At 35.5% G+C, this 25,664-nt stretch overlaps 3 protein-coding genes across 4 annotated transcripts; 2 read left to right on the top strand and 1 right to left on the bottom strand.

Annotated features, from left to right (window-relative positions):
- The first annotated feature begins 9,611 nt into the window (after window positions 1–9,611).
- Window positions 9,612–11,928, top strand: LOC127795119 (F-box protein PP2-B15-like). The gene is made up of 3 exons (XM_052326578.1): window positions 9,612–10,120; window positions 10,567–10,685; window positions 11,308–11,928. The coding sequence occupies exons 1-3, from the start codon at window positions 9,860–9,862 to the stop codon at window positions 11,765–11,767; spliced, it is 840 nt and encodes a 279-aa protein (XP_052182538.1). The 5' UTR covers window positions 9,612–9,859; the 3' UTR covers window positions 11,768–11,928.
- Window positions 11,929–12,221: 293 nt separating this feature from the next.
- Window positions 12,222–19,854, bottom strand: LOC127795118 (kinesin-like protein KIN-13B). 2 transcript variants are annotated; one of them, XM_052326576.1, is made up of 12 exons: window positions 19,363–19,854; window positions 18,771–19,004; window positions 17,665–17,856; window positions 17,258–17,365; window positions 15,588–15,665; window positions 15,420–15,505; window positions 14,375–14,530; window positions 13,994–14,296; window positions 13,577–13,795; window positions 13,006–13,492; window positions 12,851–12,916; window positions 12,222–12,769 (listed from the first exon to the last, which is right to left on the bottom strand). In XM_052326576.1, the coding sequence occupies exons 1-12, from the start codon at window positions 19,489–19,491 to the stop codon at window positions 12,590–12,592; spliced, it is 2,238 nt and encodes a 745-aa protein (XP_052182536.1). In that variant the 5' UTR covers window positions 19,492–19,854; the 3' UTR covers window positions 12,222–12,589. The 2 variants fall into 2 exon arrangements, with proteins under 2 accessions (XP_052182536.1, XP_052182537.1); XM_052326577.1 differs by having other exon boundaries at window positions 17,665–17,853; window positions 19,363–19,853.
- Window positions 19,855–22,383: 2,529 nt separating this feature from the next.
- LOC127795200 (uncharacterized) lies at window positions 22,384–24,790 on the top strand. Its single transcript, XM_052326732.1, has 2 exons — window positions 22,384–22,843; window positions 24,291–24,790. Exons 1-2 carry the CDS (start codon window positions 22,595–22,597, stop codon window positions 24,474–24,476), a joined length of 435 nt encoding a protein of 144 aa, XP_052182692.1. The 5' UTR covers window positions 22,384–22,594; the 3' UTR covers window positions 24,477–24,790.
- Window positions 24,791–25,664: the final 874 nt, after the last annotated feature.

Raw genomic sequence — 25,664 nt, 5'->3', positions numbered from 1 at the left:
CAATGCATTGGTAAATTAATTTCTGTTCTAGAGAGACGAATTAATATATATACATATATATATATGCAAAACTTTCTATTTATATGGCATTCTTGAATGCTAACGCATACATGATTAGAATTTAGGAGCCCACCATCCATTGGCATCTTATCTCTTGATTTTATGAATTAAGATGCAAGATCAACCTGATCATGTATAAAAATTCTCAGGCTTATACCTTTTACCTGGGGAACTTTAATACACACTTTAACAGAAATAGAAAGATTCAAAAAGCATTTATAACTGTTAAAGGAAATTCGTATGGTTGGAGAATGAGTGATGTAATTAACTGTATAATACGTACATTAACTTAAGGGTAATGCTAGATAATAATGGTTAAAATGACGTAAATTTATTTTTTTAAATAAGTTATATTTATTATATGTTATTTTTAATTTCTAAATATTCTTATTGATTGGTAATAAATATATCATATTTCAAAACACTTTATCAACTAATAGAACTGTTTTGAATTTGAAAATAAGATATATTTAGTGCACCTTAACATCATTCAATCATTTTCCTTAATGTAATGCATTAACAATTTTTATTGATTTGATTCCTAAAGGAGAAAAATTAGAGCTGACAGAGCTTCTTTATCTTATCCTCTTAAAAGCAGAGATGGCATAAAATAGATGCCTCATTTCATTGTATTGTATCATTCAGTACCTCGATCCCTTATCTTTCTAAGAGGACGAGTGGCTTGAATTTAACAAGAGATGCCTCTTGTAATTCAATTAACAAAAGAGTTTATAATGAACTTTTAATTAATGTTTTCAACTAAATAAAACCCAATAGCTTAATTATATAATTAAGACTTTCCTAAAGCACAGTTGACACCAAATTAGGCCATAACTTTCCTTGTTTTGGCTAGCATCTAATTAATTATTTAAACTAATTAATGAAATCAAAGAATTACATAATTAATGAAGACCTTTTCATATCCAACTAACATGAAATTGGGTTGTAACATACCAAGGCACAATTACCTCCTCTTGACCTATTCTATCGCCTAGGTTGGTCTAGAATCGTTAATTTTTAAGCGCAATTCGAAGTTGACTTTAACAATATGTCTATATATCATTCTAATTGTAGACTATTGTTATAATAAACACATTTGACTACAATAATGACATATACATTGTGGGTTTAATGTATTAAGATACATTATATGCAACAAAAAGGGCTGATCTTTGGGCTGCATTGGTTTTGGGTGATATGTCAATATGTCCACGAATAGGATGCTTGGTTCCGTTTGTTAATATATGTGACTCTTATACTCTCAATCGTTATATATCAAGATATGTATAAATAATATATATAATTTTGGAGAAGATAAGATTATCCATATTTATCTCCTTACATATAACATTCTAATGTCTGTGATGTATATTAATTTGCCATATTTTATAAGGTGGGGTAATTTTCACATTTGTTTTAGGGAGAATCTGATCACTCCCCATTAATTAGTGACGAATCGAAGAAATGCATCAATAAATTAACATGGCTACCTTTTACTTTATAATCTTCATTTTTACTTGTCTATAGAGCCCAGATATTAATTTAATGCAAATATAAATCTCACAATCACATCCATATAGATATATATATATATATATCAATGGCAACTAGCTAGAAACTATTTCAACTTGCAGTATCATTGTTTCCGTGGGATATTCGACACGTTAGGAGCGAACTGTTGCTAAGTCAAGCCCTACACAACCATAGCCTTGTCCTCGACATATACATTGCTTCAGCTTTACCCTCAATATTGAAGTACCAGCCAAATGCATATTCTAAGTGGAGATGGAGCCAGACCCCGTGTCGCCGTATCTCTGTGGATGCCCGCGCGAGCGAGCTTGATTTAACTTGTAGCCTTTATCAAGGAGATGACTTGATGAAAAGATAAGCATATATATAAATATGCATGTGAAAGAGCGGTACAGCCGAAACAGACATGTTCAGTCTTGGAGAACCTTAATTTCTTCTATGTCGTTTTTATGTTTTGGGGCGGATTGATGGTGGTTGTTGATGATCGTGACGGCCATTCATCAGAATTTGACTAGGGGGAGAGTAGAAGAAAGAAAAGAAAAAGAAAAAGGAGAAATCGACCCATCGATATGAAAGATCATTTGAAAAACCATTGTGCATCATCATATAATCTTGTTTTTTTCTGTTAAGCTAAATATAAATGAAAGAGAAAGGTATAAAAATTAGATCCCTAGCCTGATGCACACGACTGGAGCTAGCAAAACCTGGAGACATATATTTATCTTTGAGCGATGAGAGGATTGCGGAGCAATATGACAAACAACTACTTATAAACACGATATTCGGGCAAGAAGCTTAATCGAAATCAAAAGATAGTGAATGGCACAAACAGCTTCACAGATCAAACCCATTTGCCTCTTAGAATTTGGTGCTTAATTTACAACTTAATGAGTTGACCAATATAAGAGGGATTTGACTCTTACAACTTGGTGTTTTATGGTTAAAAAATGCTATATACAATATGATGAATGCTGTATTTGAGATGCATGTTATATAGTACGAAATCATACATAGTAGATAGGTGTCATGTCACGTGACAGTCACACGGGTCCAGATAGTCACTTACATTTTATCCAAAATTGAACGCTTGATGAAGGTTTGAAGGATCCACTGCCTGAACAAAAGTGGCAAATTTAAACAGTCGGTGAAATTTGTGAGGTTAAGACGGATGTACATAGAGAGAAAGAAAGAAAATCCATTGGATCATCACCATGAGGGTTTATAATCGATGATAAAGACAAGCATGAAAAGATGAGTGATGAGATGAGCTAGTTGCCCTTTCCCAGTTCAAAAAGCTCACCTGACATGGGTTGCTGAAAGACAGATATAATTTGAATCCCAAAGGGTCATTTTAATTTCTTTATCATCATCTTGCACTTGGAATCCCATCAGAGATACAGATACTGGGGGAATCTTCTTCCAACTGGAAGCATTTATGGGTTCCTAGTTCATTGGAGTGTCTGACGTGGTTTACTAATTCAAGGGCTATATGTATATATATAGCTAGCTAGGATGGGATGGATCCACCCAGCTTTAAGTGAGTGGAGAATATGAGATTTTTGCTGTCAGTAGTCAACCATCTTCCACCACAGGCAATTCTCTAAATTGAACCCTAAATTCTACCCATTTGAATTATATCGCACTCTTTGAGTCATTTTTTTTCTCTTATTTTTACATCTCATTCCCTTATTTTTTTGCATCGACTCTCATTCATTTTTTAAACCGCACTACTACCCAAATTAGAAAAAACAGTAACACTGCCCTCCACTATATATAATTTCTTTGGACATCTTTCTTTTGCCCATTATATTATTAATTCTTCTTCTGCCCCCCATGCACCGTACGTACAACTATCTATCCAAGCTGCAAAAAAAGGAGAGCCGTCAATGGCTCTTGTGCATCAAATGCACCAATGATAGAGGTGGGTGGTGAGGGAACACTAAGGTAGATCAATCATTCTAGCTAGGTTAAAAATTCAAGACCATGAATAAAATTCAAAAAGGTGACAATGATAAATAAGTACTGACACGAACCATTGGAAGAAGATTTTTCTGTTAAGTTTGATTAATACATGCATGATGTGATCATATTACCGAAGAATTGTCTCAGTGTAGACCCGGGAGGGCCTATGCTTAATTTAGTTTACTAATTAATGCGGGCCCCAATTAATTTAGCGTCAAAATTTTTAACTACCCCAAATTGTTGGATCTTTATACAACAAGCAGTTGCGTCCGATGTGATGGCCCAATTACGGGCTGGGAAGTGGCCATGTTGAGCCTTTAAGCCCTGAGGCTTTGTATACGGGCTGGGCCTGTCGAGTCTTCTCTGTATAGCGTACCCAGTTAGGGACAAAAATTAGTTATTACTAGGCCATTGGGTTGGTCCGTCCATATTACTTTGGTTTGGTTTTGAAGTCTACTTGAATCCACGAGCATCCCTAGAAAATCTGTTTCCAACAAGTAGTTTTGCAATGAAAAATTTTTCGTTGCAAGAGTTGTAAACAGTATTTTCCCATTATATTCATTCTGTGGGTAGAAACAGTTCTTTCTTGCAATGAATTCTATTGAACAAAAGATCCACAATGTGCGATTTAGATAATTTAATTAAACATGTGAGAGAAGGCTGAGAAAGTACATGCAATTAAGGTTGGTAAATGAAACTGAAAATATTTGCAACAAAAGAAGTAGAATAACACACGAAAAGAAGTGAAACCCCCTTATAAACATGATAAGAGATCTAAGGATTTTACAAAAGGTATGCATGCTATCTAGTTATATTAATAGCTCAAAAGGTAAAATCCGTGCATATCGTTGATTCTAATTAATAGACTAGATGACATGAGAATGCCTAAAGCTAACCAAGAAGTATTTAGGAGCCTTGTTGGGGGTACAAACTAAAAGCCAAGTGTTAGGTCTTGCAACCAAAGAAAGGGATTGAGCCTGTCCTAGTAGTTCTAGAAAATCCCTCCTGAATGCCAAAGTGAATATGAGGGCCACGAGCAATAAAGAGAGCGAAAGGGTCGTCACCTTGTTGAGATGAGTGAAGGCATGGGACGTTGGATGGGTCCATTTGCAGTTGGGGAGAGTTTGATACTTCGGATGTTTATTGTCTCGTAGCTACACAAGTTATATATATATATATGTATATATGTTAATTAGAAGCAACGATATATATATATGTATATATATATCATTATTAATAATTCGTCCGTCGTCTATGTAGAGGGGATGATCACATTGTTAGTCAAATCATTACTGCGGCTTGTCTTTCCTGGGGTGGTTGCAGGTTTTGTCTGTTTGACTAGTGTCATCACAAAGTATCTTGCAATTCGCATGAGTGTTGGAGGGTACATGATTTGTTGGTTGTGGCTATCTACGTGTTATTCCCTACTTAGATAATTTGTTAGAATTTTTATAATGGCCGCAATATTAATGGGTTCTTATTTTAAGAAAATTAATTGAATTTTAGTTTAACGTTGCATGAAGGTCCAATAGATTTTATAGGATCATAATTGGTATTTTTAATTTGGTGTATTTTTATGACTTTAGATATATTTGCCTTAATTTGTGGAATAAGTATAACTCTAATAGAGTTTTATGATAGGTGAAATTCTATTAATATATAAAGTAAAAATTATGTTCTTTCTTTTCTCGATCAATCTATCACAACATTTTCTATTTATTGAGAAAGGACTTTGATACAATAGAAGAGAATGAGAGGGAAGATTTGATTGTGGCTTGTGGAATTGTCCTTGCTATTCAATTATATTTTCATCACTAATCATGGATTTGAAATGTATTTTTCTTTTGCATCTCTATGTATTACGATTAAGGGTGTGCATGATACGATTTGAACAGTTTAGGAGGGATTTAATCTGCCAAACTGCATATGCAGTTTGGCATAATCAGACCACGCGATCTGATTTGGTGTGCACAAACCTGCACCAGACCGTATCGCATTTTGCGGTGCGATTTCCGCGATTTGGTGCTTCTTTATTGCTTTCTCTAGTGGCTTGTAAATTTTTAATTAAAACATAAAAATCAATGTATAAAATAGTAGTTTTTAAATTCTTATAGTATCTTGGAGTTTAAAACTAAAATAAATTACAATCTAATAAAAAATGTAAACTTAAAAGTTTAAAATCTACAACATAACCACATGTTCATAATATAAAAATAACACAAAAATCCACAATATAATTCATGGTCAAACAAACATATATTTTTAATTATTTTATTAATACACTACTTGGCCGATTTGGTTTTAATCGAACCAAATAAACTGCAAACCGTGCCAAACCGCACCCCCGAAAAATCGCACGGTTTGGTGCAGGTGGTTTTCGCGATTTGATGATTTTTCTGCACACCTCTAGTTATGATGATATGTGAATTTTATGGAAAGATTGTGTTGCAGAAAAAACTACAAAACAAACAGCTTAGTGCAATCAAAATCGAACCAGATTTAACGAGAATAAGAATACATATAACAGAAAGAAAAAACTCCCTGTTTCGGCAATAATGACAGTCACGAAAACTGCTCCAAGGTTCAAATTTGAGTTTGTCCAATCACCACTTAGGCAACAACCAAGAATAGGGACATTAGAGTGCGATTTTGTTCACCCCCTTTAACGGGGGTGAACGTAACCCCCGTCAGTGGGGGTTACAAAAATAATCATGTTTCAAAAAAAAAAATATTTTTAGTTATTTTTCTGAAAAAAATCGTTTTCAGCCACTCAAATAAATTAATTGCTGAAAACAATCACTTTCAGTTTTAACCCTGTTAATTATTTTTGTAAATCTGTCATTTTTTTATAAGTTCTAATCCATCCAATTTTGATCCTATCACATTTTTAGTTAAATTTTAAAAATAATTTTTTTTTGAAACAATTTTGCAACTTTTTTTTTAGTTAAGGGGTTATTTTTTTAACCCCACTGACGGGGGTTACGTTCACCCCCGTTTAAGGGGGTGAACAAAATCGCACTCAGGACACCAAGCCACAAAAGAGCCCAAACCCCCCAAGAACCAAAACCCTCAAGCCCCCAAGCCTCTCGGCCAATCGACACCCTTCGCCCAAAACACAATAGGATCCACCAAGGAAATGAGAGTAATCACGAAGATACAAGTTCAACAATGGCCGAACAACTTACCAAAAAGAAGAGAACAACTCAGAATAAATAGGCCTCTCAAACACCATTGACGAACAACCACAACGCATAAGGAAGGTGCGGCACCCAACAAGGAAAGAAGCATCGAATCGAGAAGGAAATGCAACCATAGAGAATCGGCCACGCATGGAAAAAGAAACAAGGCATGATCGGCCAGAGAAAGAGGTAGGAGAGAACACAATCAGCCGCCACACACACAGGACACAAAATAAGGGAACAAATCCCTTACATATTGAGGGCCTAGGACACAAGTGAAATGGGCTTCATAGGCTTAGGCTTCCCTCATCTTTTGAGCAAATAGGCCAAGACCTATTTCTCCTCCAAAGAAATAGTTAAGGGTTATGGTTCGTCATTTCAATTTCGGGCCGAAGCCTATGAAGCTAACCCGAACCATCATCATCGCCTTGGGCCTCATTAAAAAACATAAACCCAACAGATTGATCTAACATAGTTAAGATAGATTGTAATAAAATTTATAATGTTGCTACTCTTTGATATTGTCACATGTTAAGTTGTCTTTCATAAACTTTTTCCTCAAATATCACACACCAAATCAAATAATCCTAATCATATAACCAACACCATCAAAATTAAAACTAAGATTGTTAGTAAAATATTACGTTATTCGATACGAGCAAACTCATAAAGAGGCATGAGCCCCACCTCCTCCCAACACCCACATTGCCCGACACAAGCAAACTTAGATGGAGGCGTGGGCCCCACACCCCCACCCCTTGCATGCCTGCATGTTGCCTAACGTAAGCAATAGATTGCCTCTAAATATTGTTATTACATAGATATAATAATAGAATTTAAATATCAAGAATTCTACCAAAACAAAAAACGATCACAAGCGTGGGATATTCTCATGCAAATACTTTGATATTTATAGCCCAAACCCCCATATTTAAAAAAGTTAACATAGCTTTATTATAGATAAGAATGTCTTATCTTTGTGAAATGAAGGTTCGCTAAAAGAGTTGAGGAATTATTGATAATCATTCTTGGTATTCTAATATTGACTAAAGTTAAACTTTTATAGATAAATCTTATCTTTTGTCTGATTCATAGAAGGATTATTGTAGATATTTGTTTGCACTTTTGGTTTTTAAAATATCTCATGAGAGATCAGAATTTTTCAAGAGACCTTATGACTTTCTCCAATCTCCTTTCATGAGTCTATCAAAACGCTCTTGGGAACTCCTCAGCCGAGAGGGGTTCAACTTGATTATCTTTTTCTTCTTTAAAAAAAATAGCTTCCAAGAGTGGGATTGAATTGATTGCATAAGATATTTATTACAGAGAATCTCCATGTCTTTGAAAGATGATATGTGGATTTCATGAAAAGATTGATCTAACATAGTTAAGATAAGATGTAATAAAATTTACAATGTTGCTACTCTTTGATATTGTCACTTGTTAAGTCCTCTTTCATAAACTTTCTCCTCAAATGTCACACATCAAATCAAACCATCCTAATCATATAACCAACTCCATCAAAATTCAAAATTAAAACTAAGATTGTTATTACTTAAATACAATAATTGAATTTAAATGTCAAAGATTCTACACACACAAAAAAAAAAAAAAAAAAACGATCACAAGCGAGAAATATTCCCTGTATAAATATTTTGATATTTAAGTCACATCCCTCATATTTTTAAAAGTTAACAGGGCTCTTTTATGGGTAAAATGTCTTATCTTTGTAAAATAAAAGTTCGTTAGAAGAATTGAGAGATTGTTGATAATCATTCTTGATATTTTGAGATTGACTAAGATTTAAACTTTTATAGATAAATTTTATATTTGTGTAATTTATGAAGGGATTATCCTAAATGTTTGTTTGCGCTTTTAATTTTAAGAATACCTTGTGAGACATTTTTTCAAGAGACCTTATGACTTTCTCCAAATTTCTTTCGTGAGAGTTCATCGAGATGTTCTCGAAAACCCTCAATTGAGAGAGTTTTTGAGACTTCTTCATACAAGAGTTTATTTTTATGCTTTACTTTTTAACTTTTGAACTTGAATTTTAGCGAAAGTTGATTCACATACAACTAAAGGATTCTTGCGAAAACAAGTGTCTGCTGAAAAGTTCCACTACGTTATCTATTTCTTCCTTCTTAAAATAGCTTCCAAGAGAGGGATTGAATCGATTGCGTAAAGATATTTGTGACAGAGGAATCTTCAAGTCCTTGAAAGATGTACGTAACACGTGAAGAATTACAAATTAGTAAGGTCCGACCGAAAGATGGATTCTCTACAAACAAACCATCTAACTGAAACCTACACGCGACTACTCTCATTGCAATGTTTTAAAAATCGGACCGGAGAGCGAATCGGCCTATTAATTGGGTCACGGGTCAATTGGTCCGACCGGTTAGACCGGAGTGGTCCGACCGGATGATGTCATATATATATTTTATAATTAAATAATATATATATTTGAAATACTAATATTCTATATATTATCATGAGAAATGCTATTATTAACTAATATATAACTAATATTTTATATATAATTGTTATATATGTTGTTAAGAAATTAATTAAGAATTAAAAATTTAAAAATAAGTGTAAGAAATGCTATTATTAACTAATATACAATTAGTATTTTATATATAATTGTTATATATGTTGTTAAAAAAATAATTAAGAATTAAAAATTTAAAAATTAAGTGTGAGGGTGAAAAAAATTGGGATCAATCCGGTTCCCGGTTCACCGGTTCGATCGGATTTTGACCGATTTTGACCGAATTGAAGAAGATTTGATTTTTTATGTCAAATCAGACCAAATAGCCATCGATTCCTGATTTTTCCTATCCGACCAGCCGGTCCGGTTTTTAAAACAATGCTCATTGGGAGAAGGACATCCATTTCTCCAGCCAATCATTTCCTCCCACAGGGATGCCCGCAGCAATTCATTCTAGAAACGCCTCGCACGAGATTCCTCAACCTTCGATGAGCTCATTTTCGCACCTTCATGTCGTCATTTTCACCACTTTGACCCCACAGACGTCTCCATACAAAGCTGAACCGCCATTTCTCTTCGTGCTTGATCTCTGCGTTTTCTCTTCGTGGCGAATTGCGAATCCTTTCTGGAAGAGATGGCGATGAAGTTTGATGCTTTGCCGGAGGATTGCATCGCCAGCATTCTGTCTCTGACATCCCCTCCAGACGCCGGGAAGTCGTCGGCCGTCTCGTCTGCGGTCCGTGCTGCCGCGGAATCCGATCTCCTTTGGGAGAGCTTCCTGCCGCCGGATTACCGGGATGTGCTCTCGAGGTTGACGTCTCCGGTGCTGTACAGGTCCAAGAAAGAGCTGTTCCTGAGGCTGTGCATTCCACGCCTCATTGACGGGGGTACGAAGGTAAATTAATTCCATCACTTGCTTCAGCTTCATGATGATGATGATGAAGAAATTTTATGTTGCCCGGGTTGAGGGCCGAAAGCGTTAAGACTGAATGGAGAAATTTATTATTTTTTTAATTACTTACAGAATTATATTTTTTATTTTAAGTAATTAATAATATTTTCTAATAAATTAGTAATTTTTTTTTTAACAAGAATCTATCATGCATGAAAATGTCTTGGAAACGTTTTCGAAACCTCAAAAAAGCAAAAAAAAAAATATATATATATCTTCTTATTGTTTCTATAATTTTAAAAATATTTTTAAATTATTTTTTAATATTTTGTAAACGAAATGCCACTGATCTGTCTCCATGTGCTATACGCTACCTACCTCAGACGAGATAAAGTCCAAACTAAGAAGCGTAACATTTTTGCCTTCTGTTTTGGTCCTACTGCTTGCAGAGTTTCTCCTTGGAAAGATCAACAAGTAAGAAATGCTACATGCTAAGTGCAAGGGAGCTTTCAATAACATGGGCAACCAACTCTCTCTATTGGTGCTGGAAACCCTCCCTCCAATCAAGGTCTTCTAATTTCTTTAATTTCTGCTTCTTTAATGATATATATCATCCTCAAATGGAGTCTTAATTAACTTCTATCTTTGCCATTCAAACTGATTAATGTTAGCAAAACCAAAACAAACTTAATTTTTGAAGGTTAACTGATCAATTATCTAAAATCGTTAGAATTTTTTAATTTTATCTAAGCAAAAACTACATTATTAAAAGTTTGTATTGTAGTTTTCGTGTGAAAAACTAAGACTGTAGATTTAGTAAGCTAATTTTATTGTTGTGGAATCATGGGGTAAAGAACTAAGGGCATTTTTTTTAATTTATAGAAAATCATATAGAGTCCAATTCAAACAAGGGGTATTATAGGCCCAATAAAAAGATGATACCATTTGCTTACGTGACAAAACTAGATTTTCAAACTTGCCCCACTTGACTTCTCCTCCTTAGTGCAAGTGTTTTGCTTTGATAGGTATGCAAGAAAGCAAAATATGTCAAACTAGTTAAGCTACAATCCATTAACTAAGGAAAGAAATAAAAGGGAAAAAAATTCTAAATACTTGGCCGGTGCTTTACTTTGCCTTTGAATGCAGCAATTCAATTGAATTGTGTTTGTTGTTGATCATCATTCCCGCAGATTTGGTGAAGTTGCGGAGCTTATAACCGTTTGTTGGCTTGAAATCCATGGAAAGATAAGCACTAGGATGCTCACACCAAACACAGCATACACAGCTTATCTAATTGTTAATTTTGCGGATCGCGCTTATGGGTTGGACTATGTTCCCTCAGAAGTATTAGTTGAAGTTGATAATCACCAATCACGAGGTTTAATTTATCTTCGTCCGGAAGAAGGAAAGAGAAAAATGCCAGAATTGATTTTGACATGTAACAGAATGGAAGCCTTGAGGGCTAGGGTCATGAAAGGGGAAGAAAAGGTGGCTCACGAGAGGGGAGATGGATGGTTGGAGGTTGAACTTGGCGAGTTCCACAATGATGGGTCCGAGAAAGATGTGAAAATGAGCCTAAAGGAGGTTAAGGGGGAGCACTTGAAAGGTGGGCTTATTGTGGACGGAATTGAGCTAAGACCAAGGTGTTGAATGCTTGTCCTCTCAAGATCAATTTCTTCTTCTTCTTTATTGCCCTTGTTTTAAGGTCCTGATTAAGTCCTGATTTGCGTTTTTATTTTACGTATTAAGGTCTCATCAAATAAAGACGTTGAAAATCTTTGTTTCCACGTATTTGGGTTTATAATTTGTAATATTATTTATGTCAATGATTAGGTTTAAAAGATTAAAATTTTAAATGTAAAATGATAAATTTTTCAAATTTATTATAAAATTAATACGCCAACCAAAATTTATAATTTTTTAATAACTAACCCTTTCTTTTAAGAATTACTACCTAATCATCACTGCTTCACAGTGAAGCGTCAAAAGTGACGAAATTTTGGTGACAAAATGTACCAAAATTTGGTCCCCATTTGGAGCTTCTAATATATTCAATATATATATATATATACACACACACAAAACGCACCACCAAACAGCAAACTAAGGAAAGAGGATACCGGGAATCAATTCAATAACACTCACTCACCTGAAATGGTGTCAGAGAGGGGAGAAGCCTTACAAGAAGAAAATGATCAGACATGGATATAAACTCTCCTTACAACTCTCAGCTCACAACACTTGGGACTCAACATCATCAGATCAGATCACTAAACCATACATAAACAAGCAAATAAACCTTCATATTGCACTCCAACAACCCATCTTTTCTTTTCAATAATCTCTTTCTGTGTTTTCTGTTTCTCTTTCGCGCAAGTTCATCACTCCGACAACCCATCTCCCACAAAATTCACCGAGCAACAGGTGAACTCAAACAAAATCTGGCACAAGCCGGGAAGCTTCTTTGCAACTTCAGTTACCAGATGAAGATACCAAGACATTGTACTCTTTCAGATGCCTCTGGAAGTGGGCCAATCGGGTTTGGAGTTGCAGAATCCCTGCAGCCTTCTGAGAAAGAATGGCGTTCAGTCTAGAAACATAGTCGTCCAGCTGATTGCCCGGTTGATCAACCTCAACCAGTAGGTTCATTTCCTGCATGAACAAATACGATAAATAACAATGTCTAGATGAAGCCAAAGCGGATGTTGCCAAATGCAGTTATCACTAGATTACCTCTCTAACAATATGCATGGTTTCCTCTACTTGTCTCCGATGTGCAGTTACAAGATCTTCCTCCTCCTAATGTTAAGCAGAACATTAGAAGTTTACTTGGAATTGGCTGGTTCATGTTAAAAAGAAGGAAATGGAACGTATTTTTATGACGTTACCTTCAACAAGGCATCGAGATCATCATCTGTGTACAACTTGGGGGGCTGGAAGTCTGCCACATCCCTCGGTTTTGTCTGCATCCCAGTCTTCCTGGTTTTATTCTCCACCTCTGATGCCATTTTATTTATCATCGATGATGATCTGTCTTGTTCATAGCTCGAGTCGAAGCAATCACTATTGTCTTCAGTTATGTCATCACCAGCTCTTAGACCCTTGTAATTATTGCTGTACAAAGAAGAGGAGAAATTGCCTTGCGCCCGTCCACTTGGAACACGTTCAATGTTGAAAGATGGAGTCAACTCCCTTTCAGTTTGCTTGGGCCATCCAACCCTGTTGCTTTCATAAGGAACATCAAGCATGCTATCTTCAGAGGCTGTCACACTTGATGAAATTGATGATAAGGGCAATGCAGTCGAGCTTCTAAGGTTTGAGGATGAAGACAAAGGATCCCTCTTGGAGCTGCTCCCCTTGGATAGACTCTTAACTCTAAAAAGTTGAACTCGATCACAAATTTGAAAGCAGAAGAGAAGCAGACTTTCAAATTAATCGTTTCTATAAAAACCATGTTACCTGTCAGCATATCTTAGTGTGTTGAGAGTATGTTCGCATGAACCTGAATTTGGTGAAATGCATGATATCATAACCGTGCGGGAGTCACCTACAAATGAATCTCGAAGAACCTCAGTCAGCTTACTCCCCCTGAATGGAATGTGGCCCTGGTCATTGTCAAGAGCTCTAATGCATTCTTTCAAAGCAAGTAAACTTTTGTTAATTTCAGCACCTTCCATTCTGCAGAAAAAGTTCAAAATTATTTTCTGCGCTACAATTTCAAAACATGTTATTGAAGGCCAAACAGGTCTCCTAGAAGCAGATCATAACCCCTGAAAACTATTTACGAGATGCATTGTGTCATTTCACTGATAAACCATGGTAAAATAGATCCAATGGCTGAAATTTATATAAACATAAAATCCACATAAGTTTAACCTTGTCAGTTTATCATTGTCAGTAGTATCTGCACCACGTTCACTTCCAGCAAGATCTATAAAAGATAGCTTGCCAACAACCCGAGGTGGTTTTGACTCATTTACGTCAACTGGCCTCTTGATGGCAAGCTGAAGTATAGCATGCGAACGAGAGGATTCCTCATTTGCCCCAGTTATGCCAGTACTTCTCGTGGCATTTCCTCTCTCAATTAACTCCTTGACTGTCTCTACATTCAACACTCTGTATTCTTGCAAACCCACTATGCAAACCTGCTGTTTCCCGTCCTCCCTCATGCAAAGCTTTCTGCAAATAGAAGTTTCAGGTTAGTGAGTTGAACCAGTGAAAGTTTGCCCAAGGAAGTTCAAAGGCCGCAATACTCACTTCCGGTCATTAAGTAGATCAAAAACTTTCCCTCCATATATCTCAAAGAAACTGACAAACAACTGAAATCCTTGATTCCGATAAGATTGTTGCATTAGTCTGAAAATATCTTGGGATGCCTTGAGGGGAAGTGGTTGCATGGTATAAGTCTTTCCACTACCTGAAACAAGATTAATGAACAAGACAAGCTCATCAAAAGCAGTTAACAGTCATGTGAAGAGAAGTCACGTCTATAAAAATGCCTCGTGTAAAAACCTCAAAACAAAATTCATAACAAAATAAAATAAATAAATAATAAATGAATTAAATTGAGAAGGATACGTGTGTGTATCTAAGAGCATGTCCAAACATTGTGCTACTTCTCCACGGATATGCGTACTTAGACAGCATTGCTGAACTCTATTCTAATGCTAAATTGAAATGTATTGATAACTTTGTAAAAATTCCAAGAAATAAAAAGCAGTATGTCTAGTCATTATGAAAAGGCAGAGATTTAATAAAGAACCAGCAGCAAACATACAAATAGTCTGTATGACGTGGATAAATACAGAGGAAAGTTATTTCTGTTATACACACTGAAAAAGTGGCTCAACAACCCACAGCTTGTTTTGATGGCAATCACAATAATTCCTTTGGGATTGCATGAGTTTAAGGAAATGTAGGATACACCATGTGTGAATTGCTATATTTATTATCTTAGACAAACAAAATTAAAGATTCATTCATGCATCTCATCAGAATTTGACCTCGTGTTCATTTGGCCAACTAATAAAAGTTGGTTGTACACATAAATTAAGGTCTCGGTGAATTTGGTGCAAAAATTACAAGCATTTCATATCAATTGATCCAGTTCATCTCAATATAACTTCAACCAGTGTTCAGAAGGGTGTGGTCAATAAGGAAAACATACCCTCTACAGCCAAGAACTACAAATACAAAAAAAAAAAAACCAAACTCATTTGGGCATACCTCATGCAAAACTTGTTGAAGTCAGCTAGACTCACATAAATAAATGCGCTAAAAAATGGGTGGATACACCTATTACTTGCCTGTTTGTCCATAAGCAAAGCAGGTAGCTTTAGTTCGTTGAAAAATTATAGGGACTATGGGTTCCACAGTCTCTGAGTACACCTGTAGCAAAGAAAACAAGAAAGAAGACATAATCAGTGAAGATATCTTTCAGATGGGGAATCAAGTCTTTTCACCCACTCACTTCATCATTGGAAACATCTTCACCCATCACAGCATCAAAAACGAATTCATGTTTCTCAAGATATTCAGTAAGGTCAACCTGCAAAGGTGGCAAATTAGACTCCAGATTGGAACACTTTGTACACCAGTTCCAGCATACAATTCATTCAGTACAATGGAAGGGAGCTGAAAACAAAAATAAGAAGCGATTGAATGGGTAATTAGTCATTCAAGATATTAAACATTTCAGTGAAGATAAAAATGCTTTTTGTGGTTGAGGAAGATTTTAAACCATATTATCCATTACCATTCATTGTTACTGATAGAAGACTTGTTCCCACCTTTTACAGTTAAAACAGCTTGAGCTCTTTAAATGCTTCCACATTCCTTTTAATATTCATCAATTACCACTTGTTTGCTGCTCATATACATTCAGGTTTCACATCTATTTTATCAACACACGCATGCTTAAAAGTAAATATGTTACCCAAATGAATGCATGTTACACTTAGCAAAAGAAAAAAAATAATGCAGATTACATATGTACACGTACATATGTAGAAAGGGAGGGAGACAAAAGTAAGAGGGAGGAAGAAAATTCTCAGACACATTAAACAGACCCGGTTGGAATTCCATACCAGAAGCACCATAAAGAATCAAAATTAAACACAGTATTTCTTATAATACCAATGATGAATCCAAATAATATTGGCATCACTTTGATGAATGGCAGTTCAACAAGTTCAGTCACTAACTAATTTCCAGCAGACTTAGATAGCAATAACATGCATCTATGATGAGGCAAGCAAGTCCTTTATCAGAACTGAAGATCTGACAAGAAGAACACTAGCACTGTTGTGTTTCAAAATAAATATGCAGTCAATTACACAGCTGTTAGAGAAATAAGGTTGCAGACTAATTATGGATTGACCAGCATGTTGAAGAATTCAAACTACCAGCTAATAATGGTGCAAGGTCAACCCATTTCAGCAGTAGTGCCTCAGCATAATGTTCCACTCTCATTGACAGCCGGCACAATTCAAGTCCCCCACCACACACACAAAGAGAGAGAGAGAGAGAGAGAGAGAGAAGAAACACCAGTATTCCATTCTGGTCCTTTAATTCAGAAGGCAGCTCTTCCTCTCTCATCTCATTTGATGTGCTTCCTCATTTACAATCCCTATAAATCATCCACATATAGATGTCTAGCACATCCTTTCACAAAATTTCATGTATTGGCTGCAGATATCCCAGGTATGAGAATGTGGGCAACAAACAGCTATATAAAAATAAATACTTCAGATCATCACTCATTATTAAAATTTTTGCCGTCTGCCAAAAAGTTCAACTTTTATATTTGATTCACTATTCACAAACCATCACAGAGGGCACAGTTCCCTCAAAAGTACATGGTTATCAAGTCTGCAAATTTAATAGAATAATGAGAACAAAAAATATGCACATCTGAGTAAAATCCTAAATGTAACAACAAAAGCAACAGTCACATGGTTGGAACCGCAACACAATGATGATAATGACATGACAGCTTTAGAATTTAAAGGATATAACTAGTTTCCATACAGCAACTGCAGCTTTTTAAATGATAATATTCCCATGCTCATGAAAGGATGGACAAGCCTAACTGATTCTAAGAAACCATCAAAATATGACCAGCTCAGCAAAGAAGCTTACCTTGAGTTTTGTTTCATGAACAGTGAGTGAATTAATATTCCGATCTATGGTTATAATATCTTCTTCTTTCTTTGCTACTTCCTTCTTGTTAAGCGGCCTCTTACGCACCTGAATTGAGATGCATATATCCAAGCATTTTCTTAAAGTTAGAATAAGGCAACAGCAGCAACCAAACATTAAATCAGAAAATTATAGCAGAAACAAATTTGAGGCGTGTGAATATCTTTGAAGTTTTCCTTGCATCCTTACTATTTTTTAATCTTTTTCTTTTTGTCTTTTCCTTCTTTGAAAGAGCATGCATGGTTTTGGGGGTGGGGGAGGAAGCTTTAATTTTGCATTTCAAAAGGCTACGCTTCAGGAATATAATGTACTAAAGGGAGTTGGATACATAGCAAAAGGGGGCATACCACAACTTTGATCTTTGCTACATTTGTAGCTTTCTCTTTATCTGTAAATAAGCCTTTAAGAAGACTATTTTCTGGTACACCACAGCCACCATTTATAACTTTGCTGGTTGTGATGTATGGCTCAGAATCATCAAAGCTTTTCCCATGAACATGGTGATTAACAGAAGATCCGTTATATAGACCAGGAAGCTGCTGAAATCAAAGCATACAATAACATCAGTGCAACAATAAACAATGTTGTATAGCCTCCTAAGATCACATAACATGCCACCCAAGAAATATACACGTACACAAACTTTTACTTATATCCGTAAATTATATGTATGGACTATGGATAATGTTAAATGGATCACATTAGGAAGAAGTTCTCCAGTTCAAGAGAGATGGATAATGGTGTTCATTTTATCACCGCATTTTAGGGAATCAAATTCAGGGCTTTTTCTCAGCTTGTATGGTAGAGACTATGAAGTGATTATAAAAATAAGTAAAAAAAAAATTGTATTGGCTAGTATTGGGCATTTTGCAAGGTAAGGCTGCCTCATTTAGAAAGGTATTTCTATTGTTTCCCAGGACAGAAGGTAAACAAAAATAGTGACACCCTGAATTCAATTTTAAAGGCCTCTAATTTAGACGCCGCCTTTTATTTTCAATTCAGAAAAGCATAATCGGTTACCTATAACAATCACTCACTTCATTAAATGAAAACCAATCCTTATTCCCACATCGACCGAGAGTGGGGGCTCACGTACGCACATAAGGGTGTCACGGATCCAGTTAGCAATTCTCTAGAAGTGGAAATTCAGTGGGACCAACCTCATGTGTTTACATGATATTTAGTCAACTCCGCCTATGCCATTGGACTTCCCCTTTTCCAAATCCTTACATATCAAAAAGGAAAACCAGCCCTTATCTTTCAAAACCAAGATTATATCAAATGAGGTGTCATCAATTAAAACACACAAGTGCATTGAGAAGACAATAGTTCACCTAAAAAGCACTAAATCCATTAGCTCAATCCACAAGAAAACACCCAATGCAAGCTTAGAAATAATACATCGGATCAAACAAAGCACCAAAACTTGGAAAAAGGCAAAAATGAACAAAACCTCCGGCAATAGCTCTGTATCAAGGGAATGCAGATCGAGCAACCCAGGGCTGAGCTCACTTGGCGAAACTTGCTCATCCCCCCAGGTCTTCCTCATGCTCGACGACCTTGAACAAGCAGGCGGGGTTGAGGGATCTCCAAACACCTCGTTTCCTCCTCCATTAACACTCCTCTGCACGGTTCTGCCCGATCTGGAACCCTGACCTCCACCATTGTTGCCGTACAAACGAAAATCCTGCATATCAAACCATTCCTCAAATACCCATTACCATAACCATCCATGAGATTATATATAGAATCATAAATTATACATATAGATGAGAACTCGCATTCACTACCGTTTGGGCCTACAAACCATGTGCTCCCAACGAGTACACAGAAATCTATCTTTGGGCTCAGCCCAGAGAGATTTGAACTATGGTCGCATATAACGAAACTATAACCTTTTCGCACTAAGCCAACGTATAGATTACAAGTGCAAAGTGTATATTTGTTGGATAGAAGCTTATTTACTTGGCCAAAACCCGGTTTACATTTCAAAAATGAGAAATACTGGTAATATAGATTGATCGACGGAAGAAATAAAGGGGAACCTGTTGAGCCGCCGATTGAAGCCACTTGTTGTTGAAGGAGGAGTCGATGAAGTTGTCGGAGTACTGGCGGCGGTGGTGCGGCTGCCCGGTGGAACCAGATCTCTGCATTTGTCTTCCAACTGCGTTCATCTTCTTCTCTTTCTCCTCCTCTGTTTTCTCTTTCAACCAAGTCAACCGCACAATCCGATGGAATTCTTAGGGCAGAAACATCCTCTTGGCGGCCGTGCAGGGCGGTAAAGAACAGGAAAACTTACCCAAAGGGATCGAAGAAGAGTGATGGTTTTAGAGAGAGATAAAGTGTGGGTTCGGTGGAGCTTTGTTTCAGAGAGATGGATGGATTGGTAACGACGATGATGACGGAGGAGGACCAACAGAGAAGATTGTTGAAGATTTTTTTTTGTTTTTGGAGGCTACTTTTGAAAAGAAATGATTTTTGAAACTTTTGAAAAGAAGAGAGAGAGAGAGAGAGAGAGAGAGGGGGGGGGGGGGGGGGGGTGTTCAAATCAGCAGAGGCTTTGGGCAATGGCAGAGGGAAGGGAAGGGAACACTTACTCTGTCTTGGTCAAACGAGTTGGAAGTGTTCATAATTGTCGTGATTAATTTTCGTTTCTTTTGATGGCGACTTGGTTTGGAGAGGGATATGCCTCTTTTAAAATGTCTCCACCCATTTGGCATGGCTCCCTCTTTCTTCATTTAATACCTATTTATTTATTCGAATTTGAGTTTCAATATATATATATATAATACATATTTGAAAATATTATTTAGTTATCCTCCTTATATTTTGTATGATGTTTAATATTAATCAAACGAATATAATTGTGTACTGTAAAGTATGTTAATTGACCAAGTTTGTTACTAGAACCAACAACAAAATAAAAAATAGCAGCCTCATCAGTAGGTTATATTTATTATGTCAAATAAAATTTTGAAAGGTGGTAACGTGTTGTGGGCTTGTCAGTTTTACACTCAAAAACAAATAATTATGTCACTTTCATATTTGTTAGCAATAAAAAAGACATAGATTTGACTTGATATTTGCAACACATAATGTGTTTATATTACCAATTCAACTTTGCTATTCTCAACCACTCAAAGTAAAAATTAAAACCCAACTTGGGTTTAGAAAAGTAACTCAGTAATTTATGAATTTGAAAATTAGAATAAATAAATAAATCTCTAGCACACAAGGCCAGAGAGTCTGTGATATTTATGGGTAATCTTTCTTTTACTTTTTACAAAATTTGATTTATACAACTTAGGCCCCGTAAGTTTTTAATCACAAAATGTAATTTTTATAATTGTTATCAAGTTAATTTATAAATTTAAATAATATAAAATTTAGCTAGGCCCATCAGCCCAACCAAGGCCACTTCTAATTGGGCCATAGCTGGGAGGTCAAAAGCCCAAAGGCCATGATCCCTTTTATTTGATTTCATTTCTTAAAAAAATATGGTCTTCCTAGGTACAACCATTCATTTCTATTTGACAATGTCACACACCGTATAAAATCCTCTGTTGTGTTGGTGCCACATCTATTTTCATTTATGGTTTTTAGTTCATAAACCATCTACCTTAGAATCTGTTGGGTAATGTTGTCAGCTTCAAGCTTTTTGCATTTTTATTAGGCTTTTCTATTTTTTAACTTGATTTCATTGTCTCTCTTATAAAATTCAATTTAATTGTAAATAAATAAATACACTATTAATTAGTGTTTGTTAATCAATATATAAATCAAAAAATATAAGATATATAAAACATTACATAATTTTGTCTCTTATAATGTGTTTGTTAAACTTATCTGATAACTATTAAAAAATAAGTCACGTAACTTCTTATATGACATTTTTCATATATACTTATCTCTCTCCTCTCATGATAAACATATTTTAAATATTAAAAATACAAAAAATGACTTATATATCATATAGTGCATTTCAAAAAATGTAACAAACAATTTAATAAAAATCTTAAAATATTTCTTAGTCTTATCTTGATCATTCCATATTTTAGTTTGGAAAGTATTTTAACTTTATTTTGATACAATTTTATCTTACTTATTTTAAGAAACACTATCTTGATATATAATTATTGATTGTCCATTTGTACTAATAATTTGTGAAATTATGATGTCACATTGTTGTGTTTTTGTGTTTAGAGTGCATGCCACGGTTAAGTAAGGTCTTTAAAGTGTGTGATGATATGTATTTTTATTTTTAATTTTGAGATATTTAAATATTTATTTTTGAAATATTTATATTATTAAAAAACAAGACGAAGTGATAAGTTTTAAAATAGAGAATAATTTCAAAACCTACATTATTAATCTGTAATATAATTTTGGAAACAAATTTTGTATATTGAAATTTTTAGTATTTTTAATGAGTTAAAAAATTGAAATATTTTGTATGATAAAACAAATTATTATTTTTTGAATAAGTATAGTATAACAAATTAAAATAAATTGTGTAGGCATTCCATTTTCGAGTGCATCAAGGCTGCTGCAATGGGTGGCCGGCCCATTGGTCCAGGCCGGGCCCCGTCAAGTCGAAGTAGCCCAATCGGTCAAGACACCTGATTTAAGTTTGGCAAAATTCATATTTTATCTTTTATATTTATATATATTTTTTATTTAAATTGTTATTATTTTAATTATATTTCTAAATTATGTATTTTGAGTTAATTATATATTTAAAAATTTTATTATTTTAATTACACACTTAAATTATATAATTTTAAATTAATTATTGATAAATTTGTTAAGAATAATGAATTAAACATAATTTAGTGACGTAATTAAATTAATAAAAAAATTAAAAGTATAATTAATTTAAAATTATATAATATAGAAGTATAATTAAAATAATAAAAATTTAATTGCAAACACTCAGACTAAAACATTTGGCCGATTAAGTTTCAATGGCGGTTGAGCCACCTGAATGAAAAGGATAAAACGAGGAGGAGATGAGAGGATCTGCTGTAATTATTTATTATTATATTAAGCCCTAGTTTGGCGTAATCAGATAGATCACAGCCACAGATATTGCTAATTCTAAGAGCTGCGGGGAGCTCACTGGATAAGCCTCAAGTACTTCTACTGAGACTGCAAAGGCGGTTGAGAATCTGGGGTTCGTTTTAGGGCAGAAACCGCAGAGGCCGGGGGAAGAAGAAGAAGAATAAGAAGGCGGCGAAGAAGCGTGCAGCTACTTGTTGTTCCAATACACACATTGATATGGCCACGATTTTCTTATCAATTTCTACATTCTCTCTATCGCATTCACCCTCCTCCAAATTGCCTTCCCCATCGACATCTTCATGTTCTCCGCCTTCGCCTTCTTCATGTTGTCGGTGCTGTGTAGGGCTCGTGCCTCGACGAACGATGATGGTTTGCAGCAATAATCGAAGAACGCGGAGGATGATTGTTCGTATGGCCCCCGACGAAGAGAAGCTCACTCGCCGAAATCCTCTCGATTTCCCTATTGTACGTCTCTCTCTCTCTCTCTCTCTCTCTCTCCCCACATATATATATATGTACATACTTATACTGGCTACTTATGTTATCGTGCGTATGTGTTGTATGAATGCATATATGTGTAGCTGCAATATGTATATGCATATATATATATATATACACGTAATTTCTTTTTGGGATTGGTGTAGTATTGTAGTTGTTTCAGCAATTGGTGCTTTTGATATCCTTTACGAGGACAGGGCTTTTGAATAAAAGGCTTTTGAATATTATCTTTTGTTGGCTTTTCCATGTAAATTATTCCCATGTTTGGAACAAGGGTTTATAAAGGAAGTGAAATGAAACTGAGAAAGGTAGTAAAATGAACTGAGATCGGGAGTTAAGACTCCACGAATGCTTTATTTGGATTACTTGTGTGCTATAGATAAGGGGAAGATAGTTTGGTAACGCATCGTTCTGGGAGGTGTTTTTACTGTCTGATCCTTTAATGAGGTACGTAGAGTTGGTGCTGTGGCCAGTTTTTCACGGTAGGTTATTTAGAATGTGAAAGTGCCACACAGACTGGCTTTCTTCGTGTAATGTGGCATCTTGTGGCTCTTTACTTACTATTTACAATCTAAGAAAGAGGAATCGTAGTTTGCCTAAATAGTGCTTCCTATGCAAGGAAAGCAGAGAATCAGTTTACTGTCTCCTTTTGTATTGTCTGCTAACTTGCCAGTTGTGGGATCTTATTATTATTTTCTTTGGAGTGTTTTGGGCCAAAGTTTCAGACTTATTTTTTGCTTCCCAAGGAGAGGCTTTATATTGCTTTGGGATATTATTCCTTTATGTGTCATGTTGTGTGTTTGGAGAGAGAAACAAAGGAGCATTTGAAAAAATATAGAGCTCTGTTTATTTTTGAAGAGAACGCATCTTATTCAACCCCCACCCCCCCCCCCCAAAAAAAAAAAAAAAAATTGTGGTCGAGGATGACTCCTTTTTTGTTTATTTTTCTTTTGGATCTCCTCAGCCTCTTTTGTAGATGAGATCTCCTCGTCTCTACCTTTTATATGGGTTCAACCCCTCTAGGCGGCTGTACCCTTGCTTAAAAAAAGAGAGAAAAAGATGAAGAAGAAATTACAATCAAACAAAACTGGAAGATCAAAAGTTGAATGTGTCTTACCTATAATGTGAAACTGGAAGATCTGCATCGTTTTACTCTGGATATGATTCTATGTTCTGGTTCTAATCCTGTTGAAGAGATGGAGCCTAAAAATGTGGTTTTGCACAACTTATGCATGTGAAATGAATGAATTTTCTTTGGACCATGAATCCTCTGCAATTAATTGCAACTTCCAAGCAGAACTATTATGCAATACACAAATACATTCAATGCTACACAAATAATGCTCCCTTTTGTTCTGAAAGTTTAAATTTTTAATTGGTACATTGGGTAATTTCACACTGTTTTACATGGCAGGAGTGGGAAAGGCCCAAGCCTGGGCGTAGACCTGATATTTTCCCTCAATTTAGCCCAATGAAAACACCATTGCCTCCTCCATTGCCTTGTGATCCTCCTGAAGAAGATGAGGAAGAGGAAGAGAAGAAAGAGGAAGAAGAGGAAGATCCTGAAAAGGAAGAGCCAGAGAAGCCAGAAAACCAGTAGTCATGTTTGGACCTTCTTCTGATTAGGATAGGTTATCTTTCTATATGCTGCTTATGGAACTAGAAGGGAGGAGGAAAAAAAAATGCAAAACCAGGTATTCTGCCACTTCTGAATCTTTTTTTATCCATGCAAACATGGGTGGAGCAGAAGTCTGTCTGAAACCACACTGTTACTTGAGAATTCTCTACTCTAAAATGATAAACTAAGTCAGAGAGGTTCTTTGTTTATCAAGCCATGTAACTTTATTGTTAGTGATCAATTTTGAGACAGTTGATTATCCGCTTATGATTGCAACTTTTTTCTTTCAAAATTTAGTACTAGGGTAGAAAACTCATTTGCTAGCTATTATGGTTCCGTATTCTATGCTAAACTCCGCACTTCCTCTGACTTCTGCTAAACTGATGTCAGTGTATGATACTCCCGATTTGCGAAGTTCAGGAAATAGTGGCTTTTATGCATAGCTTTACCCTTGTTTTGTAAAACGCTTGTTTCCACAATTTGAATTTGTGACCTTCCTTACCGTAGCTATATTATGTTAAATTATTAATTACAAAATTATTTAAAATTTAAATTGGCAAGCTGGAGAAGTCTTTATCTTGTACTGGTATCATCACTCTAATCATGCGTGATAGAATAGAAACCAACTTTTTTTGGGCATTCAAAGTTGGTTTTGGACTACTATTTCAAAGTTAATTCACACGTCACAAAATTGTTTTACTAATCATGGTACATCATTTGTCATTTATCAACTGGCAACTGTCAATCATGTTGGAAAATGTGTATTTGCATGTCTATTACACATGGCATACTCTATATTTTGTAGAAACAAAAGATTTCACATGTGTAAATCTAATAAAGATCAGTGGGGTTCTTACTGTTCTACACACACACATATACTGTTGATTCTAAGCGTGGATAAAGGAAGACGGCAGCGTCAGGTAGCTGACAGTGGAAAATGCATTGGATCAAGCAACATAGCCGACCTAAAAATCTGCAGAGTGGGTGGCGCAGCAATTAATCCACCTCTAAATTTGAAATTCAAAATTAAATAGCCTGAGGGTGACACTTGTAGGGGGAAGTACAGGTAATTAACACTAAAAGACGAGGGAGTACTCCTGCCATGGGGATATGGTGACATGTGGCCACCTAACTTTTGGGCCCCCTCTCCCTTGCTCTCTCGTCTCAACA

The sequence above is a fragment of the Diospyros lotus genome, chromosome 2 (genome assembly GCF_014633365.1).
Source record: "Diospyros lotus cultivar Yz01 chromosome 2, ASM1463336v1, whole genome shotgun sequence".
NCBI classification, from domain to species: Eukaryota; Viridiplantae; Streptophyta; class Magnoliopsida; order Ericales; family Ebenaceae; genus Diospyros; species Diospyros lotus.
This window is presented reverse-complemented; position numbering and strand designations above follow the sequence as displayed.

Excerpts from the sequence above, each read along its gene's own strand:
- LOC127795119 (XM_052326578.1), top strand. The coding sequence starts at position 9,860 with ATGGCGATGAAGTTTGATGCTTTGCCGGAGGATTGCATCGCCAGCATT. Across the intron at positions 10,121-10,566 it reads TCATTGACGGGGGTACGAAG|AGTTTCTCCTTGGAAAGATC; the intron begins GTAAATTAATTC and ends TACTGCTTGCAG. Across the intron at positions 10,686-11,307 it reads AAACCCTCCCTCCAATCAAG|ATTTGGTGAAGTTGCGGAGC; the intron begins GTCTTCTAATTT and ends TCATTCCCGCAG.
- LOC127795118 (XM_052326576.1), bottom strand. The coding sequence starts at position 19,491 with ATGAACGCAGTTGGAAGACAAATGCAGAGATCTGGTTCCACCGGGCAG. Across the intron at positions 14,531-15,419 it reads GCTTATGGACAAACAGGCAA|TGGAAAGACTTATACCATGC; the intron begins GTAATAGGTGTA and ends TGTTTCAGGTAG. Across the intron at positions 13,796-13,993 it reads GACAATGATAAACTGACAAG|AATGGAAGGTGCTGAAATTA; the intron begins GTTAAACTTATG and ends CTTTTTCTGCAG.
- LOC127795200 (XM_052326732.1), top strand. The coding sequence starts at position 22,595 with ATGGCCACGATTTTCTTATCAATTTCTACATTCTCTCTATCGCATTCA. Across the intron at positions 22,844-24,290 it reads ATCCTCTCGATTTCCCTATT|GAGTGGGAAAGGCCCAAGCC; the intron begins GTACGTCTCTCT and ends TTTACATGGCAG.